Source organism: Cladophialophora psammophila (genome assembly GCF_000585535.1).
Source record: "Cladophialophora psammophila CBS 110553 chromosome Unknown aczJe-supercont1.11, whole genome shotgun sequence".
Classification (NCBI taxonomy): Eukaryota; Fungi; Ascomycota; class Eurotiomycetes; order Chaetothyriales; family Herpotrichiellaceae; genus Cladophialophora; species Cladophialophora psammophila.
In genome coordinates this window covers 1-21,038 of record NW_006912932.1, presented here as the reverse complement: position 1 = coordinate 21,038, position 21,038 = coordinate 1, and the positions used below count along the sequence as shown (strand labels likewise).

At 51.8% G+C, this 21,038-nt stretch overlaps 6 protein-coding genes across 6 annotated transcripts; 4 read left to right on the top strand and 2 right to left on the bottom strand.

The window, feature by feature from the left end:
- Positions 1-65: 65 nt before the first annotated feature.
- Positions 66-1,778, bottom strand: A1O5_07217 (uncharacterized protein; the record flags this gene model as incomplete). The annotated part of the gene is made up of 3 exons (XM_007747806.1): positions 66-579; positions 628-1,359; positions 1,411-1,778. The coding sequence occupies 3 exons, from the start codon at positions 1,776-1,778 to the stop codon at positions 66-68; spliced, it is 1,614 nt and encodes a 537-aa protein (XP_007745996.1).
- A 463-nt stretch (positions 1,779-2,241) lies between these two features.
- A1O5_07216 (60S acidic ribosomal protein P0) lies at positions 2,242-3,351 on the top strand (the record flags this gene model as incomplete). The annotated part of the gene is made up of 4 exons (XM_007747805.1): positions 2,242-2,303; positions 2,379-2,536; positions 2,595-3,272; positions 3,329-3,351. 4 exons carry the CDS (start codon positions 2,242-2,244, stop codon positions 3,349-3,351), a joined length of 921 nt encoding a protein of 306 aa, XP_007745995.1.
- A 672-nt stretch (positions 3,352-4,023) lies between these two features.
- Positions 4,024-4,770, bottom strand: A1O5_07215 (uncharacterized protein; the record flags this gene model as incomplete). Its single annotated transcript, XM_007747804.1, has 1 exon — positions 4,024-4,770. One exon carries the CDS (start codon positions 4,768-4,770, stop codon positions 4,024-4,026), a length of 747 nt encoding a protein of 248 aa, XP_007745994.1.
- A 731-nt stretch (positions 4,771-5,501) lies between these two features.
- On the top strand, positions 5,502-7,757 carry A1O5_07214 (uncharacterized protein; the record flags this gene model as incomplete). Its single annotated transcript, XM_007747803.1, has 1 exon — positions 5,502-7,757. One exon carries the CDS (start codon positions 5,502-5,504, stop codon positions 7,755-7,757), a length of 2,256 nt encoding a protein of 751 aa, XP_007745993.1.
- A 1,959-nt stretch (positions 7,758-9,716) lies between these two features.
- Positions 9,717-13,626, top strand: A1O5_07213 (uncharacterized protein; the record flags this gene model as incomplete). The annotated part of the gene is made up of 5 exons (XM_007747802.1): positions 9,717-9,794; positions 9,849-9,879; positions 9,935-12,940; positions 12,992-13,087; positions 13,136-13,626. The coding sequence occupies 5 exons, from the start codon at positions 9,717-9,719 to the stop codon at positions 13,624-13,626; spliced, it is 3,702 nt and encodes a 1,233-aa protein (XP_007745992.1).
- Positions 13,627-14,614: 988 nt separating this feature from the next.
- On the top strand, positions 14,615-19,171 carry A1O5_07212 (uncharacterized protein; the record flags this gene model as incomplete). The annotated part of the gene is made up of 1 exon (XM_007747801.1): positions 14,615-19,171. One exon carries the CDS (start codon positions 14,615-14,617, stop codon positions 19,169-19,171), a length of 4,557 nt encoding a protein of 1,518 aa, XP_007745991.1.
- Positions 19,172-21,038: the final 1,867 nt, after the last annotated feature.

Genomic DNA, 21,038 nt, shown 5'->3' with positions numbered 1-21,038 from the left:
TTTCGGTTGCAGTTTCACTTGTATTTGAGAAGAGACATCGTTCATTATCATGGGGACAATATTGTTCACGGTATCTCTTCTGCCTCGGCCGGGGCACCCTGCTGGCTTTCTGCTTCCTCATCTTCCTCTGCAGTTTGGCCTCTTTTCTTCCTGAGATTTTCCAGCCCATACAACACCTCTCCTGCAGCGCTATATGCACCCTTGTCCTTTATGCTGCCTTCTGACGGCAAAGCACCCTTGTCACAGTGAGAAGCCGAAGTGTTCAGAAGCATTGCAAGGCTCGAAGTCTCCCAACGCAGGTCTGCTTCAGGAACACCGTCTGGTTCCTTGCCCGGGCCATTTTCGTCATCGCCAAGATCGGAAAATAGCTCAAACGTCTCAAACGCATCTGGTGCTGGTGTCGTCTCAGGTCTCAAGACCTGGACCGAGCCAGGTTTATGTATCGTGTCAATGCCAACAATAATTCCCCACAATGTTGGGCCTATGGTAACATCCAAGACGTTTCCTCCCAACGTCAAGGTCTGATGATGCCTCAAGCGGCCATCTTCTGTGACGCTGTAGCTCAGGAGAATGGGAAGCCTGGAATATGCTCAGCTCCAGCTCCCCAAATGCGCAGTGAGGACTTACCCTTCGAGCGAGACAAGGATCAAACGAGGAGGCTGGCGAGAACGTGGTGAATTGCCTGACACGGTGTAGTGCACAGGCCAAATATTGGACACTGCTAAGGCATCCAACGGACGTCTACTATCTTCCAAATCCAGGCAGTCGAATATGTCCTTTCCTACGTCGCCTTGGAAGAGCTCTTGATCCAGCAACTTCCCCGCCTGCCAGTGGTAAACCTTCAAAGAAGGCTCACCGCTCCCTGCCACAAGTATCTCCGAGTCCCAAGGCATGATACACAGCCTGCTCACAAATTCGCGATGGCCGAAGCAATAGTTCTCGATTATGTGAGCTTGTGACACCCCCCGGGAGACACGAATATGCTCATCTCGGTCTGAGGTCAAGATGTATTGGCGGCGCTTCAATCCAGATTGGACTTCGGCGATGGCGACGTCAGTCAAGAGCGACACATGGCCTAACAGCAACTTGCATTCAAACTGCGGGCCTTCCTTCTTGGCCTGAGTCGCCTTTAGCTGGCGCTGCTGTCTCAAGGCCTCAAGATTGCCCTTCGTATGCACTGTTAACTCTGAGGCAGAGGGAGCATAGGTCGCTGGTTGTTGGTCCTGATCAAGCTTCTGTGGCGTCCACCCCTCAGTGGGATGTAAGGGGAGCAGATAGACATCGCCAAATTTATCGCCTAGAAGAAGACTTTTCTCATCTGGTGTTAAGACGATTGCGCAAATACGCTTTGGCAACGACCTAAGCATACTAAGCAACACGAACCAGCGCACCCGCGCAGGCATTACTCACCTTCGACTCTTCAGGTGCAAGACTCCTCCCGTCAGTACCTTGAACACAATGGCTGCTTTGTCCTCGGCCGTGACACAGATGACTGTCTTTCCGTCACTGGTAGTGATGATATGAGAGACGTTCGGCAGTGAGGTGTTTTCTACCTTGGGCTTCCGTCGCTCACCCTTCTTTCTCTCCGATATGATTTCGATCGAGTCTTCTGAATCCTGATGGGAGGCTTCTCCACGACTTCCTTCCTCGAGTTTTCGTCTCTTTGGGGCCCTAGCTTCCTTGCCGTTAGTCACGGCTGCATTATACTCTTCGTCCTCAGTGTCAGATCGCGGCCATTGGCTTAAGAATGATCCATCCTTCAAGTTGAATGAGTTCATGACTGGCCCTGAAGCTGCCAGAAGAAAAGGTTGTTCACCATCCACTGGTTGGACGCAGCATAGCTTTTGAAACGGGCAGGGCGCCATTTAGACACCGGTAAAACCTTCCACGCGTCTTTACCAGGGGGCGGGCAGCCAGTGTGGAGGTTTGCAGAAGACTTGCATCTACAGAGTCGCACCATCAGATGGCTATCTGTTCGGAGATTTCGAAATACCCCGGAGGCAAGAATTGGTAGTAGTATTGGTTGAACGTTGTGACATGGGCAGGCATGGGGAAATTTGGCAGTGCTCTCATGAAGGACTGCTCCGCCGTTGATGCCAAGGCCTCACACGTGACTCAACCCGCACTCAGGAAAATATCCCAGATTCAATCTGAAAAAGTTGCACCTCGACCATCACCATCACCACTGTCATATTTGCAACAACTGCCCTTAAATATCCTAACTTCATCCCTTAAGAAGTCATGGGGGGCAAATCAGGCACAAAAGCTGTCTACTTCGACAAGCTCAAGGGCTTGCTCGAAGAGTACAAGTCAATCTTCATTGCAAGTCCTCCTAGAAAGACCAATGGGCCAGCAAATTAACAATTTCACCAGGTCAGCGTCGACAATGTCTCGTCGCAACAGATGCACGAAATCCGACAGAATCTGCGCGGCGAAGCGGTAGTCCTGATGGGCAAGAACACCATGGTTCGACGAGCTCTCAAGGGTTTCATCGCCGATAGCCCCGAATACGAACGTTTGCTGCCCCACGTCAAAGGTGCGCACGGCTTTTCAAGATAAGAGGAGAAGGAATACATCAATCTGACCGTTGGCAGGAAATGTTGGATTCATCTTCACTAACGGTGACCTGAAGACCATTCGTGATAAGATCCTCTCCAACCGTGTCGCAGCCCCTGCTCGTGCTGGTGCCATTGCTCCTGGTGATGTGTACGTTCCAGCTGGAAACACTGGCATGGAACCCGGCAAGACCTCTTTCTTCCAGGCCCTCGGTGTCCCCACTAAGATTGCTCGTGGTACTATTGAAATCACCACTGATCTCAAGCTGGTCGAGGCCGGCGCAAAAGTCGGTGCCTCAGAAGCCACCCTGCTCAATATGTTGAACATTTCTCCCTTCACCTACGGCATGAAGGTGGTACAAGTGTATGAGGAAGGGCAAACTTTCGCGCCCGAGGTGTTGGACGTTGAGGAGAGTCAACTGCTCAAGTCACTCACGTCGGCGATCACTACCATCACCACCATCTCCCTTGCTGCCAACTACCCAACCCTTCCATCCATTATCCACAGCTTGATCAATGGTTACAAGAAGGCCATCGCGGTGGCGATTGAGATCGATTATGAGTGGGAGGCAATTCATGAACTTAAGGATCGCATTGCTAACCCTGAGGCGTATGCTGCCGCGGCCCCGGCGGCTGCGGCTGCTACCGAGGAGGCGGCGCCTGAAGCGGCCAAGGAAGAAGAAAAAGAAGAGGAGAAGGAAGAGTCTGACGACGAGGGTAAGCCTACATCTTTCCTTCACAGAAATCTAATCGTTCGAGCTAACATGCACCAGGCTTCGGTGGTCTATTCGACTAAGGACCTCGGATGTTGGCGGGTGTCAGCACGTGCACATGCAAATGAGAGGCTTGAGGCGGCCAAAGCTAGAGCAATAGACACGCGACATAGGTGCAATAACATGATTGCTACTCAATGCTGATCAGAACCTTTGGGAGCTAACAGGATGGATCGTCGCTTTTCTGCTTCGCGAGGATCTTTGGGTAAGCCATAATCCTTTCCTCTCAATTCCAAATCAAAGACTGTGTGATGATCCATTTTTAACCCCGAGAACTTGTTTGCTCCATGAAGAACAAAATTATGCAACAACACTCTAATTTTTTACTGACTCCATCCCCCCTTCCATTACTAAACCTTGGCCCTTGAAGTCAAAATGCTGATTATTGCCTCGAGGTTTAGAACCCACTTGAAATTACAGAAACTGCATTCGGCCTCGCCCCTGTCGCCAGAACTACCCGGAATTAATACCTCGCCCAATGATCAAAGATCTGCCTAGAAGCTCCGTGCTCTTCTCATGCCTCGCTCACGTCTTGAGACGACTTTGCGTCTTGCCTCATTCTTAATCTACCGGTTCCAATGCTCTCACACTCACTGTTTTGACCGGAAACTCGTTCGCTAGATCTCCGAGATTTCGCAGGATGATCTACAGAATTGTCCAGACTGAACGGATCGCATATGAGGCAATGAAAACTGCTAGGCGGCGAAGTGCTTCCGTTTTCTGTGTTCTTCAGCCACCACCTGCTTCTTGTCTTCTTCCAGCTTCACTTGAATTGGACTTTCCCATGTCGCTTTGTAACGGTCCCACAGCTCATCCACGGATTCCCCAAACATGGCAGCCCAAAAACTTTGCTCATGGTACTTCCCTCTTCGCATGAACTCGTTCATGAGACTCACAGTGCCAGGCCTTCGTAGTGATTCAAGCCACTCAAGGAACCACGCGGTCTTTTGGTAGCCCTCGTCCCATTTGCGCCCTCTGTTTTCGGGCGACTTATTCCAATGCGGTGGGGAAAGACCGGCCTTCAAGCGTACGAAATCTGCGATGCCCTCAATGAGCCCGCCTGGGGCGGTACCTTCGCAATCATGTTGGAAACAGTGAACCATCTCATGGGTGATGACCCCGGCAATCTCGTGGCGAAGTCCTGCCGCGTCTTTCCGCAGCGATAGACCGTGCACGTAGTCGAGAGACAGATGAATCTCCTTGTGGAGGTCGTCCAGTGGCAATCCCGTGGTGTAGGCAACTCCACCCATGCTGCGCAGGACCACCGTGACCGATCTGACTTTGGGGATGTCGCCCGAGCCGCAGGGGTGGTACAAGCAGTCGATGACATGCTCAATGGCTCGATTCAAATAGAGACCTCCATCTAGGCAGCTACAAGCCACTTGGGCAGCTGGGTGACCAATGTCGTCGAGGTGAAGGCGGAGGAGGGCCTTTGGAGGCATGTTGGTTTGGTGGTAAGATAAAAAGCAGGGGCGGTTTCAATGGAAGATTGGTCCTCTTAGGTACATAGGAATCGAGTGAGAGATGGAGATATTAGATGGAGATTGATGGAGATCGTTCTCGTAGATAATCAATGGTTGACCAGCTGAAAGTTCTTGGTTGGCCATATCCCGCCGTTCCAAAAGGGGTTTTGAGGGGGGCGGCAAGGAGCGTCAAGGCGACGAGGCGACACCATCTGCGGCCTCTGATTGGCTCACGCGCCAAGCACAGCCGATCAAACTTCCGCCTGCCGCTCCGAGTCAGTTCGCCTTGTTGCTTGCCAAAACATCAACACAAAGTCACTGTCCTCATCTTCTCCTCCTCCAACCTTCTCGCCAACAACGTTTTTCTCAACCTTTGGAACCGTCATTGATACCCATATCCATGAACAACAAGACCCTCTATCTCAAATCCCCTTGCCACTACCCTGCGCCCTGATCAGGTACGTGTGAAATTTTCATATATATGTCCCAGCTGGCCTTCCTCGGTCCCAGGAACACTCCCCAAACACATTCCCATATTCAAGAGATCACAATTGCTGCTGTACGCCGTTCGATTCAAACTACCTGTACTGCACTGCTTCATTTGCTCTACGTTGTTACACTGCTTTACATCACTATTCTCCCTCTCCATCAACCACTCTATGTTCCAATTCGTGCAAGAATACCATTCGGTATCTCGCAGGTGGGACGAGATGGCGTTCTTCCATGACCACATAACCTTCCGTATGCCGCTGCTATCGCTGTCTGGTTGTGTCGTTCTTCATTCGCTGATATGGTCTTGCATAGTCAAGGCTACCACTGTCAATACGTTCAACTACACAGCCAAGAAGGTCGATACAGCCATCCCTGCTATTGGAAAAGCCGTCTATTTTGCCATTGCAGGCGCTAGAGCCAAAATGCTCGGTAAAACCTATGCTGATGTGCTCAACTTCCTGCATTATGAATTCACCCTTCCAGAGACCGAGGAAAGCTGGAAGAAGCGACAGGATCTTCTCGCCGAGCTCTCGGACATCTTCGAAAAGCGCAAAGAAAATAGCGCCATCCCAAATGACTTTGTCCAGAAAGTCAAAGCTGTCTTGCCTCACATCGTCACCACGGCCGGCTCTGAGCGTACCACTCTATCTGCTCAAGCCTGCCGGGCTCTCTCAAACATTGCAAAGCACCTCGAGACCCAAATCCAGCCGCAACTCGATCTTCTTCTTTCAGGTCTCATTGTCATCTGCGGTTCGACCAAGATGGTCAGTCAGAAAAATGCCAATGACGCCATCATCAACATCTGCAAACATGCTGGTTACAGCCCCCGGCTGTTCTATCACGTCTGCTCTGCATTCAAGGATAACCGTATCCCTCCCCGCACCTATGCGCCCGAGTGGCTGCGCATCCTCATCAAAACCTATCGCGCTCAGATGGACCGCGAGAAAGATGCTCCTGCCTGTGAAAAAGCCATCCTCCAAGGCCTCACAGATGGACAAGTCAAAGTCCGCGAGAACAGCCGTGCTGTCTTCTGGACCTTCCATTCGTACGACCCACGAGGTGCCCGCAATATCATGAATGGCCTCAACACCCATGCTCAAAAGGCTTTGAAAGCCGATCCACACAATCCAGACAAATCTTCGGCCACTGCTGCCCAAGCCAATGCTGTTCCAAGACCAAAGTCGGCACTTGCCTCTATCAAAGCTCAGAACAAAGAACGCATGGCTCAGAGCCAAGAGTCGTCGCAGCAACGTGGCTTGACCCCTGAGCCGATCAAATCCGACGACTTCAAACTCTTTGGTACCATGGAGGACGTCGAAAAGAAGCCCAGCCTCCTCTCAGCGCCTGTCAGGAGACGCATCGTTGCCACTCCGATGCCTTCGGTCAACAGTGTTCAACGACCTGAATCTCGTGGCCGAGCTGTACCGTCGGCGTCCTCCGTCTCGAAAGACAACACCAGTAATGTTGTTCCAGAGACTGTCCCCAAGTCCAGCTATGAGACAATTAAATCCGATGGCAAAGAAAATGCCATGGTGATTCGTCCACGCAAAAAGCGATCTCCAAAGAGATCACCTCGGCGTTCTCCCGAGCGAGATCGCCTTGCCTCCGAGAAAAAGACCCTTTTGATGGCCATGGAGGCACTTCGACGTTCCAGTCTTGATGCTCTCGGCTACCGCAGGCTCAGGAAACTGATTGAAGAAAATCCTGGTGTGTTGATCACCAAGCACTCACAGTTCAACGAACTCTTCGAACTCCTCATCAACAACATGGTGTCGTTGGATATGATCACCGAATCCCGAGATAAACGCGCCACAAACCTCAACCATCCCGCCTATAACACACACACGATTCTCATAACGTTGGTCCATCTCTTCCAACAATATCCCCAGTGGCCTGAACCACAGCCTGGAATGACACTGTCCGCACTACTCATTGCTAGATGCAACCACAGCTCCTCATATGCTTCTGTGCTTTCGGCTATCGACGACGGTGCCTTTCTCCTGTGCAGTCACACGCAGACCGTTCTCCCCACGATCGATGCCGTCCTCGACACGCTCGAACAGATTGAGTACATCATTACTACCAATGACCCTATTGTTACCCCCAAATCAACCGATACTTTTTTTTACAACAGCCTCCAGAGTCTTGCGTCGGACTTTGGCCCGGAAAAGCCTCGCTTTGCAAACAGACTCCCCATCATTATGGACTTCGGCTTGAAGATCCTCAATGCTCTCCTCATCCGGCTTGTTTCCTGCAACGAAACTCTCTACGAGATCCAAGAGGATCGCCTCGCTGCGTATGCCGAACACCTCCTCGCCACCTATACATCCATCATCAAAAGAGCGGTCATGAACTTTTGCATCAATCTTCATGCTGTCATCAAGCCCGAAGCAAGATTCTACAAGTACTTCAAGAAGGAGTCGGACAAGAACCTGATCCATTATTATGTTGACGTTGCTGGAACGCCTTATTGAGTGATGCGCCCAGAGTGTTATTATTGTTATCATTATTAGTGTGGAGGATGGTGTCGGATTCATTTCTGGAGTTCAAGGACCAAGGTGGATGGGGGGCTTTCTTCATTGCAGCGAGTGCTTTTGTATTATTATCATTATCAACAGCATCATCATGAAGGTCACTGTCGACGACGTCTTACGAGCAGTTGCTGGCATTGGAAAGAACCCCAGGGATTATGTCCACGGGATCTTGGTAAGTGGCGTTTTCTGGGAAGGGTGGAATTGGGCACGGCAATGGATAGAAAGAAGATGAATTCTAATCATTTTCAAAATTGCTTCTTCGCTTTTCGCCAGCGTACTCTTGGTGGCCCCCATCCTGATCCCACAGTCACCTACTACACAGAAGTCCACAGTAGGTAGTTCTTTCTGCACGCAGCAGACCAGGCTGAAGCGGCCCAACCTGAAGCCAGGGGCTGTGCCAAGTGAAACAGTAGATTTCTGCACGCGGCCTGGAGTAATCTGCCATGGTGGTGTCACACAACCTGAAGGCTAGAATCTGACCCATCACTGCCAGCGACGTAAGCAATTCGGAGATACCAGGAGTGGGCTCGTTGTTCAACAGATTGGTCTCCACGACGAAATGAAGATGGGTACAAACGCTGAGAGGTAACTCTGTAGTAGTAGTTCTCATCAGCGCCTACCGAGCACACAGGGGACTGCCGTCCAGCTCCTCTGATCGATCAGCGAACGGCGTGACAGTAGTCGGTGGGTGTGTGATTGCGCATTGCATCTCGCATCAAAAACCCCCTGAAACTCCAGACGAAGGTTCACCAGATTTTCTGACTGTGTTGACGCTAGGTCACTAGTCATTTCGCCATTGAGGGCGACTGCTAAAAATGCTCCGGTGGTTCGAGTCGATCCAAGCGATCAAAAAGCGATCACGCAGGACTAGCAATGACAAGAGCCTAGCTGCAGCAACGCCACTACAGCACCATGGACATGCGCAACCTCACTCGTTCGATTGCACCTGTAGGTCTTTTTAGCGGGGCACTTGGGTGTGCGTCGTCAACTAGCCTGGCCGCCTTTAACTAAATGGGGCCCTTTAAGTCTCCTGAGCGCCCACTAAAAGTCGCGCCCAGAGCACAACTGCACGAGCACACTCAACCAAATAGGCACCTGGACCCTGGAGGCCACCATCCCCCCCCCAAAAGACATCTGAACTCTGTGCAAACTCCCAAGCAACGTCTTCAGCACCACCAAACACCGCCTCTCGTTTTCCTACAACCAGAAGCTGGCCCCCCCATTGACAGCAACGGCCTCCTTCCATGCGCCCTTTCCTTCACCACCACCAGGTTCGACACCTGCTGTACGTACCCTATTACTGCGAGCAGTTTCACCGTCATGATTCCCCGTTACCGCCGTCGACCCGTTTGACTTGACACGATCCCGTCACCTGGCTGCTGTCTGCGCAACCACATCCATCATCTCACTCTCCTCCGCCCGGCCTTGTCTGCACGAGCTGAACCTCCACAATCCTTAAAAACTTGTTTACCTTCGTTCTCTACCCTTACTCTTGTACGACCACAGAGATAGTCTGCTCGAGCATCTTCACCTTGATCTTCGAAGTTCCCAACTACTCTCGTTGGCTTATTGGCCACCAACGCAAAAGAAAGACCATACACCGACCCTCCGCCACGGCACAAACGTCGATTGTCCCTCTGGTTTGGCCGAATCAGTGTTGCAGCTGCAGGTCAGCACACGACCTTTGCCCATCAATCAGAAGAATAAAATAATTCCGCCAATTGTACAATGTATAGGACTTGACCGTGTTTGAGCTTTGTTCGCAGCCAAAAAGTGGGATTATTAATGCTATACATTCATCCTGTCACTCTGAACCAGCGATCTCATGTGGACGTAAACCCGCCATATGTCGACAATCTGCAGTAAATACCGAGATCAGAGGACATAATGGCCACCGCGATGGAATCCCCTGTGGCCTTTCCCGACTCCCCCATGGACCCAGATGATGCCGCCTATCCTTGTAAGGGTTGTGGAAAGGTGAGAGTTCTCCAAGTCTACTCCCAGACAAACAACTGACGAGAGAGAAAACAGATACTCGAGGAAGGCAAAGCATTCGAGCTCGGTAACATGGCAATGCCCCTTTTCGTGGGAACAACTTCGTGACTGACATCCTCAAGCTGGTAATAGATGGCACATTCACTGCTTTGCGTGCAATACTTGCGGTACCCTCCTTGATTCTGACGCAAATCTGCTTCTCCTGGGCGACGGATCTTTGATATGCAACAATTGCACCTACAGTTGTAGCAATTGCGGAGACAAGATTGAGGACCTGGCAATTCTCACCGGAGATCAGGCCTTTTGCGCCAATTGCTTCAAATGCAGAAACTGCAAGAGGAAGATCGAAAATCTACGTTATGCCAGGACGTCGCAGGGCATATTCTGCATGGACTGTCACGAGGCTCTTATGGCCAGGAGACGCAAAAAGACCGCTAAGAACACCGCACAGCGCTCCAAAGTGTCAAACAACGTCCAGCTTGACAAGTCGTTGCCTGCAATTCCGCCCCCAGAGGCCAGGAAGACTGCCTACATCCCGGAAAACCAGTCGTCTCCCTTTCCCGAGGTTTACGCAGAACCCCCTGCATCAGATGTCCCCTCTGTGAGTAAGACGGTCAGCGAATTGCAAGCAGACTCGGACTCGAGGCCATCCACATCGGATCAGAACCATGCGCGTGGTAAGAAGCTCATCTCCAAGCCTGGCGGCTCGCATGCTAATCCTGGTCTATTTCTAGATATGCTCACGTTACCTTCAACCACCTTCCGCAATAATCGACATTCAATGATGTCGCAGCGATCAGATCTATCAGGCGGAGGCGAAGAATTCTTGATACCACTTGCCTTTGACCCTACCCCGCAACCTGCGACGCAGTCCCCTAGCATTTCGAACCAAATGCTTCAGAAATCCGTCGAAGAGAAGCCTACCGACTATTTCACTAGCAAATCCACCGCTCCAATACCCCAGTCGCAAGTTGCCAAATCCAATACATCAAGTCCCCATATCGCCTACCAAGAGAAGGGCCGTCTACCTTCAAGAGAAGCGGTTGAGCAAAGCCGCCGAGGAGCAAATCTGAGCATATCTGGCTCTGCCACAGTATCGCCCTACATCCCGTTAGAGCGGCCCAAGAATTCAGAAGGTTCACCTCGTTTATCGCAGATTGTTCACTCCAACGAAGCACAACACAACGAAAGATTCAAACTTCAAGAAGCACCTAAATCCAAGAAGTTCTCTGCATCGACACCGAGCTCACGTTCAGAGGATTCAACCCCCAGAGCCGATGTCCCTACAGATCCATTGGAGCAGCTTGCCGCCAAAACATTGAATGTCCCGGACATTGGGTCACCCTCAGACCGCGACTACTCGACGCCCCGGCTGTCGAACGATTCAAGTCCAGCTTATAGTGGCCCACATGAATCTCCCAAGCCGGCACAATTGCCCGCGACATCGATCTTACAAAACCTCCCCAAGCGAGGCGACTCTTTGGATAGCGCGAAGCGGAATCCAGCGATACCTAGGAAAGAACTGGCCGCTGCGGCAAATATTGGGCCTCCGTCTGGCGGAAGCCTGGCCAACAGCAGCTCGTCCACTCCCAAAGCGCCAGCCGATCTCGCCAAAGCAAATGGTGGAAAGGTCATTTCCGGTCCTATAAGTTCACCGAACTCAAAAAGTATCTGCGATACGGGAGATGATTCTCTGATTCAAGATCTTCAGAATGTCACCAAGACGGGTAACGAATCTTTCGTGGACCCGCGCATACCTCCTTTACCACCTTCCGATCACTCAAGGTCGAGAAACGAATCCTTCAGTACCCTCCAGTCCGAGAATCCAAGATATGTGGATGGCTTCAAGTCTCCAGGTCTACCTCGATATTCAACGGGCGGAGAATTCACTATGGACGAGGATATGGCCCGGATCATGGGTGGAGAAGAGCCCAGCGCGCATGAATCATTCCTTAGGAGGGTTTCGAATTCTGTTCGTCACGGTCGTAGCTACAGTGACAAAACCGGACGGCTTTCCAAGGACCGCTGGCCTCGATCGCCTGCCATGCCCATCTCGTCGATTGGCCAGGAAATCAGCAGTCCTAGCACCGCCTCACCGGAAAATCGCGATGAACTCGCCTGGTTCAAGAATGAGCTTCGACGTGAGCGGCAAAAGATTATTGAGCGGGAGAAGAGAATAGCCGAATTGGAAATGCAACTTGACTCGGCCGCAAATATCAAGCAGGTAAACGTCGAGCTCAAGGAGAAAAGATCAACAATAGTTGTGCTCGATACACAAAAAGAGATTGTCATAAGAGAGTTGGAGGTCCTGACGGAGCACCTGGCTGCTGCCAAGCACAGCGGGGAGCCGTTCGACCTTGGCAGACTGAGCAACGTTGTGCTTCGCGAATTTGCAGAGGCATTGGAAAAGCTAAAGGACTCGTTCGGGCCTCAGATCGAGGCTTCAATCCAGAAACGAAATGATCTGGTGGATGAGATAGCCAATCTCACTCAAATGAAAGATAAGAGCTTTATGGAGTTTGAACAGCTGTCTTCGAAGAATGCCCAGCTGGCTGAGCTTAACAATCAGTTGGTGCACCAGATCCAAGGCTTGTATAAGGCCAATTCGGGGGCGCAAGCGGATCAGCAAAAGTCGGCCATGAATGGACTTGGAATCTATTCTCACCACAAAGAGAAGTCAAACGTCTCTTTTGATTCGAGGGAGATACGCAACATGTCTACCGACTTGACCAATATCGATTCTGCAAGCACTCTACAAGGTGAAGCGGAGCCTGTGACCGTCATCCAAGGTCCTCAAATGGTGGACATACGCAAAGGCCAACCAAGGAAGTTTGATTGGAGAAAAGGACAGAAGGTGGCCAAGGGGGTCACGAAAGGTCTGAAAGGGGCATTCTCATCAACTCAACAGAACTACAGCCGAGACCTACAATTTGCAGAGACAGGGGCTTATGGGTCAACAACTGGCGCTGGTCAAGAATACTCAGGTCTGCCGAAGACCAAACCGGAACCTGTCAAACAAAGTGGCTTTGGTTTCTTCAGCACTCAGAAAGTGGCGCCCAAGTCCAACGGTCTGTACGCCGCCCAAGCTAATGCGAGCACACCGTCTTTGCTGGCAGAAGCTGGCGCACGTAAGGACCTGCCCACTGATTCAGCCCTCTTCCCGCTAATGGTGAAAACAGAGTTGTTTGGCTCCGAGCTCGAGCAACGGGCCGAATATGAGAAGACCACTGTCCCTATGATTGTGAGGAGGTGTGTTGGAGAAGTAGAGTCACGTGGTGAGTCCTGTCCAAAAGCATTTCCCCCAGCGACGCTGACCTCATCAGGCATGGATGTTGAAGGCATCTACCGAAAATCCGGAGGCAACTCGCAGGTCCAGCAAGTCAAAGACTGGTTCGAGAACCCATCAAAGGAATTTGATCTTTCCGATCCCGACCTCGACATCCACGCCGTTACTTCTGGGCTGAAACAGTATTTCCGACGGCTCCCCACCCCACTCATCACCTTTGATGTCTACGATAAATTGCTTGATACAACGACGATTGAGGACAAAGGGACGAGAGTGGACGCAATGCAACGAGCGTTAGAGGAACTGCCCAGGGTTCACCTTGAGACTCTAGAGTTTTTGATTCGACACCTCGCACGGGTGGTTCAACTAGAGAGAGAGAATCTCATGACAAGCATGAACATCGCCGTAGTGTTTGCACCGACCATCATGCGACCAGAGAGTCTGAGCCGTGAGCTTAGCGACACTAAGATGAAAAATGAGGCGGTGATGTGGATGGTGGAGAACAGTGAAAGATTATTTGGGAAGTAAGGAGCACAAGTGGCGAACCGCTATATTTTCGAAGCATTGAATAGGGACATGTTTGGATTGGGCTGAGTTCAGGGCGCAAACAGCAAAGCCATCTCTTGCGGTAACTTATGACCACGATCCTCTGTGTTTGTACTACATCCATTTCAGCCTGGCGCCATTCGGAAGGGGAAACGGATTCTTGTACGGGCAAGGTGGACCATCTCATCCGTCATTGTCTGTGTCCAGAATGGGAAGAGATGTGTTTGGCTGGGCATTCTGAATTGCTGTATCTATCGTATTTTGAGATGGATGTGGCGAGATACTGTGGAGGAATGGAAGAGATGGGACAGCGGAAGGGATTCGGGTTCAAGTTACAACTAACTGTGGGCGATCTAAGTGACAAATTGGATTGGGATGGTTGAGACAAGGAGAAGAAAAGACAATACCCATCTTTTGAAGTTGCCTACTGATTGTAGAGGGGCTTCTATACACCCCCAACAAGTACTCGACACTCTGTACGCGGCACAAGGGAGGTGGAAAGGGGGAAAAGGTAGATAGAATACCTACTGAGTCCTTTGGCACCGAGCTGTGGTCAAGTGTTGTACCAAGTAGGGAGGCAGTGTAGGAGGGGCCCACAAGTGGAAATGCCACCTGCAACAGCGGCCGTGATCACCGAACCACTAAGCTCCTAAGCCCCCCTAGCCCTACCTTGACCTACCAGGCCAGGCCTACGGCTTGGGTGCCCGACTCTCGTTTTAGGCTTTCGGCTGGCTGCTCTCCGTGCTCGCCAAAGCCATGCGCAGTTCTACACTCACGTCTTTTGGTACAGAGTACGTACACGTCTCGACGTCTGGATGAGGACCTAAACTTCGTTTGTGGACGACAAACCGTGGGCAGGCTGTGTTCTTCCATTTGTACCTTTAAAACAGCCATGAATCATCTGTCTCCCTCGTCCTCCCTATTCCCCGCCTCTGGAAGATGATGTTGTTAACCTCGCACTCTCTCAACGATGAATCAGCAACCACCACAACCTCTCAACACCGGGCCTCGACAGCCTGCGCCCGTTTCTAATGGCGACCACAACTTCTCCCAGCCCAGGCCTCATACGAGGCAGCCCGACCAGCAGGATACCAACCAGTCTCGCGCCGCGCGATTCGAAGATGAGAAGAGGCGCATCATCGACGCCTGCTTCAGCAAGCGAGATCCCGAGGGGATGCAACTCGAGTCATATATCACCCACGTCCGAGTGCTCGAAGATGCCTCATATCCCTCCTCCCCTCCTCCTCCGGACTCTCCTCACTCCAACAAGAAGCACAGGGTCATCCTCGTCGCCGTCCGCCGCTCCGGCAAGGTCAGAGTCCACAAGGCCCGCGAGAACTCTAATGGATCTTTCTCCATCGGCAAGACATGGAATCTCGACGAGTTGACCGCCATCATTTCATACACGGCCCTCGTGCCCGCGAACCCCCAGCAGCAGATGGAGAAGCAGTGGGCATCCAATACGGGCTTCACCGTGTCTCTGGGCAAGCCCTATTTCTGGTCTGCCCCTACACCGAAAGAGAAGGATTTCTTCATTGCCAGTTTGATCAAGATATACCGCAAGTACACCGGTGGAAAGCTTCCGGATCTCATAGGCTTTGCTCCGCAGGAACTACAACAAATCACTGGTGTACCATCGACTCAGAACACTCCTACTTCCAGAACCAATTTCTCCCCGATCGTCCCATCCCCAACTCCCCCGCCTGCTCTAGCTCCGAGCCATCCAGCTGCCGTGCCAGCTCTCAGCACGAACCGGCCACAGTCTCCGTATGTTGTTCAGCCTCCCCCGAGCCGAGATGGCAATCGAACGGAGCTACAAGACCAAAATAGAGCAGTCAGCCGGCAAGAATATCGTCCCCCGACGAGAGAGATGGCGCGACCACCCTCTCAGGCTGAAGAGCGGCCTTTAGGCTTACCGCCTAGACCAAACCGGGGCCCTCTGGTGCAAGATAGCCCTCGCACACAGCCTTATGGCGTTCAGATAAGGCGTGACGAAGCTCGTACGCCGTCGCTGTCCGATAGCCTACAACCGGCACCGCTGCGACCATCCATCAGTCCAAAAGGCTCTCAATCGTCACTCCAGCGACCCGATCCTGCACTTGAGCCACCGCCTCTGAGACCCAATGGCCCCGGCGTCGCAAAGGCCGGTGGTCAAGACTTTGCGGCGAAAAGACCGGGGCCTATGATGGGTCAAGATTCAATGAGAGATGCCGGTCGCGGCGAACCATTAAGCAATTCGAGGCCGAGCACGGCAGCGAGCGATCGCAGGACGCCTGAACCGCCTCCCAGTCTCCCAGCTCTCGACTTTGAACTCTTCCCTGAGCGGAAGAAGCCAGCCACCGCTACAACTGACCTCAAATCCGAACAACCGGCTCCTCCGAGTCAGAATAACAGTGCGTTTGTAACTCCGTTAGGGACACCGACTGCCATCAAAGAGGAGCAATTGCAGCGAAAACCGGATTACTTCGTGAACGACAAGGCCGCGGCGGAGAAGAAGCAGCCACAAGCAAACGACCTTGTACCACCGAAGGCCGTGTACAACGAAGTGACGACGTCAGAGCCCGAAGCTCTGAAGACTGCAAACGAGTCTGTGGCTCCAGAGCCACTGGAGCCTCCGGCCCCTCCGAAGGTTGAAGAGGAACATCGCCCCGGCCTTGGTCCCATGATCAAGAAGAGATCCGGGAAGGACATCGCGACTCAATTTCGAAAGGCTGCTCTTGCCGCTGGCGCATTCCAACCCCGTCAAGGCGGTGCCGGTGCGCGCTTGAAGGCCATGCAGGAGAAACTCTCCAACGAGCCGGATGGCATCACCAGTGTGGTCCCAGCTCCACTGAAGAGAGGTATGAGCTCGGACGATGCGAAGAGCGCAACCTCTGATCTTGCCACTACGGAAGTAGAGAAAGATCAGCCTAAGACCAAACTTGGGCCGGGTGATGCTGTACCGCGAGTTCAGATTGAGCGTACGGCGACCTCAGACAGCGTCTCTAAGTCAGAAACGCCTACGACGAGGTTTATCCCTGTCGAGCCTGAGGGACCAAAGGAAGAAACAAGAGCAGAGTCGCCGGATAAGGGCCGGTCAGCTTCGCCACAAAGAAAACGTCGGCAAAAGCTAGAAGCAGAAGTAGAAAAGCACTGCACAGCTTTAGGGATTGATCCGCGGATCACCGAGAGCCGCGGAGCAGATTTGAATGAACTTTTGACAGAATTTGCATGGGATGGCAGGCTTGCGAGTGACCAGATTCTGGAGAATTTCGAGACCGACATTCGAAGGGAGATTGGCCGGGCCCAGGCCAGTGGCTGGCTCGGCCACGTCGAACACCAAGAGATCAAGGTGCAGGAGCTCGGAAAAGCATTCGAAAAGGCCATCGCCGAATGTGAAGAGCTTGACGGGCTGTTGACGCTCTATGCGCATGAACTCGATACTCTCCACGAAGATATCGAATACATCGAGGCTCAAGGACAAGGATTGCAAGTGCAGACTGCCAATCAGAAGTTGCTGCAGGCTGAGTTGCAAAACCTCCTGAAAATGTTGACAATATCCCCATCAGATCTTCGCGCTTTGCAGCTTACGCCTATCGACAACTTTAAGGACGTTCAAGAAGTCGAGCACGCATTGACTTTGCTCTACAGCGCAATGGTGATTATCGATCCAGATTTGCGCGAGAACAAACTTCGTCACGCTACTGCGAACAACCGCACCGGACTGGGAACGAATGCCGAAGCGGACCTCACCAAGATGCGAGCGGTGCGCGAGAAGAAAGAGGAATACAAGCACGAAAGTATGATGTTCGTCAACCGCTTCAATCAGCACATGAAGGCCATGTTCCAGTTAGCCGAGCAGCGAACAAGTGAGGAAAATGCTAGCGTTAGCATTTCTTCTGGGACCTCCTCCCTCACGCTCAACCTGCGGGCTTATAATGCTTCCCGACAAGAGCTTTGGGTCTACAATGTCATGATGCTTTTCGTACGGGAGGTCAATCAGTACGAATGGCATACATTGATCGGCAGCTACGAAATCAATGTCAAGAGTATCTACCAGGAGCAGTTCCGAGACTTCACCATGAGTCTTAGGAGGACAGCCAGGCACCCCATGGGAGAGGAGCAAGAAATCCTTTTCACGCACCAAGACAAGGAGAAGGCAGAGGAGTCCAATCTTTCAACAGCAGCCCGCAAGCTTACGGTCAAACGTAGCAGGGCAGTCAAGACTCATGCCACGAGACATTCAATTAGCGAAAGACGGGACGGCAAAACCGACGCCTGGGCTGTATTTGACGCCGTGCTTGAGCAACAGGCCACAGCTATTTCGGAAGAACAGAATTTCGTCGTCCATTTCTTCCATCTGAACTCGCAGTCGAATGAAAATTTTGCGGAGCTAGTACAATCTCGGCCGCCTGAACAGCGCAAGCTTCCCAATTTGCAGGCGAAACAGCCTTTCGATCCGGATCGTAATATGGCCAAGATCGTGCAGAGTACCACCGAAGGGATCTACTCATTCTGGCCCGCGGACCTCCAAGCGTTGGTGGAATGGGTTTTCAAGATGGATCAATTACAGGGCGTGGGCGTCTTGGTGTCTCTCGAACAGTGCTTGTCGAAGTATGAAGAAACGAATCAAGAATTCATCACTCGGACGGTAAGGACCCTTCACGACAGATTGACCGGTCTTTTCCACAAATTCGTTGAAGAACAAGTCAAGGCGATAGAGGAAACCAAGGTGAAAGTAAAAAAGAGGAAAGGGCTGATTTCGTTTATGAGGATCTTCCCGGACTTCATAACCGTGGTCGAAGACATGATTCCGCAGGAATTCGCCCACCAAGAGTCACTCGAAGTGCGCTTCATCGTCAATGACGCGTACACCAAACTTCTGAAAGCCACGTGGGAATCGCTCAATTTCATCGCCAAAGACAATCCGGTGGGAGATTCTTCTAGCGGGGCAGCGACAGCACACTCGAACGCACCATTGAGCGGCGATCCAGAAGATAAAGAGGCGTTGAATCACCATATTCTCTTGATCGAGAATATGAATTATTTCGCCGAGGAAGTGAAAACGCATAACAATGTGGTTCTCGAAGAATGGGTTGAGCGAGCCTCGCGCGATCAATTAGCCCACTTGGCACAGTATACGGATGCTGTGATCCGACGGCCACTGGGGAAGTGGCTTGATTTCCTGGAAAGCACCGAAGCCCTTATGAAGGCGAGCGACCCGTCATCCACGTCCATCGCGAATAAGCCGTCCCACTCACGCAGTGCGGCCAAGAAGATTCTAGGGGGCTATGACGCAAAGGAGGTTAGGAAGGGAGTGGAGACGTTGAAGAAGAGGATCGAGAAGCACTTTGCAGACGGGGATGATTCTTCGGCAGCGTCGGAGAGACCAGGAAAGAAGGATTTGATAGGAAGGGTGTTTGAGGAGTGTGCAGTTAGGTACGCTCACGCCTATGATCGGATGAAGATCATCGTGGAGAGAGTTTACGATGGAAGTTTGGAGATTGACTGGAGGAAGGAGGATGTACTCGGGCTGTTTAAGAGGTAAGCATCGGTGAAGGAGAGACGCGAATCTGACGAGGGAATTTGAGCAATGGCCGCCAGAGAGGCACCGTACAAACTTCAGCCGACTCCTCGTGCCTTTTCCTGGACCGTCTGTTGTCACGTTTCTACGCGGAAGTGAGAACGAAGGGCGGAAGAGAATAAATTCGGCCTGAGGTGTTTCGGTGATGACCCCAAGTGCCGATCAAGTTTCATCTGCTTGGGATATCTGTTATTATGATAAGAGATATATGATTGAGGATGTGGCGTCCTGCCTACAAAATCCTGAGCCAGTCTGTTTACACGTGTTTGGCCGATATGTACCTATGGGCTTTAGCTGAAGAGGATCGGACATGAAAATTCAATGATCAGGCCAATGGTCGAACAGTTGGACAGGGGCCTTTTTTTGTTCCCATTTTTGCCTTTCCGAAGAACGTCGTCCATGCTCTGCCGTCTCCCGTTTGCTCCGTCACATTTGAAAATACGCCCAGGTTGTGACATGTTCGATGGGGAGGGTGGACGATGCAGACTGGCGCATTCATGGATCTGTGTTTGCTGTCGCCAATTGTCCTGAGGCTCGTTCGGAACCGTCTGATTGCTTCGCTCCACCGCTCCACCGCTCCACCGCTCCACCGGATCCATTGTGCAAACAGGTTGAACCGCTCTCCGCAGACGAGATGTGGCCATCCAGCCTCACCAGCCTAAGCTCCAGGGCAGTGACGCGGTCGGGACGTGGCTTTTGGGCATGCAAACTCAGACCAGGAGCAAACGATCGTCGACAGGCCTATTCAACCGGCAGGATTTGAAAGCCACGTGTTTCGTCCAACTCTTCCGAGCAGGGAACTTTCCGCCCTTGCCTTCATGAGGCATAGTTGACCTGGAAGGATGTGGTTTGCATGGTGGCGAAGGATCCGTTGAAGCTCAGAAAGTCAAACTAGAGGACAATGCTCCGCGTCAGACGTATCAACCCTGAACCGGTGTGAGAGAGACCGAAGGTAGTTCTGACAGGCACCGAGAACCAGGCATTGTTGGGCAAGGGGGGTTTTGTCCCTCTCTCGCGGCTCTCTCGCTACAGTACTCCTCCTCCAGTCCCTGCGGCCATTCGGCGAATCCTGGCCATCAAATCTTGAATTCTACGTATGTACCTGGTATTCTTCGTCCTCCGAAGGATGGTACACTGTACAAAACTAAACTTGTATGCATTACATTGGTGGTCTTCCCCCTTCTTCCCCCTCCTCCATCACCCTACTGACGCCAACTGCCGACGGAAACAACTCCATTTGAGCACCGAGATGGCTGAACAGCTCATATTGCATTCTTTCACCTGCCTTCGGACCCCCGAAGTATATCACCAACCATATCAGAACTAGGCGGGAAGTCGTGTTCGAACTGCGGCTCACCAGCACCCCTCATATTCGCTAAGACTACCTGTCTGAAGTGTCATCGTAGAAGGTTATTAATGGGTTGTATCATAGCGAGTGAATAACTCTCGGTGAAGATAATTATCTTTAATATTTCTCTCCGTAGGCGTAAAGGCTATAACTTTGTAGTTATCGTCCGGAGTAATCGAGATATGTATCATATAAACTAAATAGTTGATGTATATCGGAGCGGAGTAATCATTGATTCTGTACCAGAGTTAATAGATCCCCCTCATACTGGCTGAATGTTGGACACAGCCTTGAAGGAGACCGGTCACGAGCCGCACGAGCACGACTCATCACACTCGTTGGGCACGTGGGGGGATCCATAGGAGAACAAGGCTGAGTCACGTGGTATGCCCTGTTGGCTCTGTAGGCCCTGCTGGCCCTGTTGGTGCAGGGCGCACAGAGCGCACAGAGCGCGCAGAGCATGGGCATTATATATACACCCTC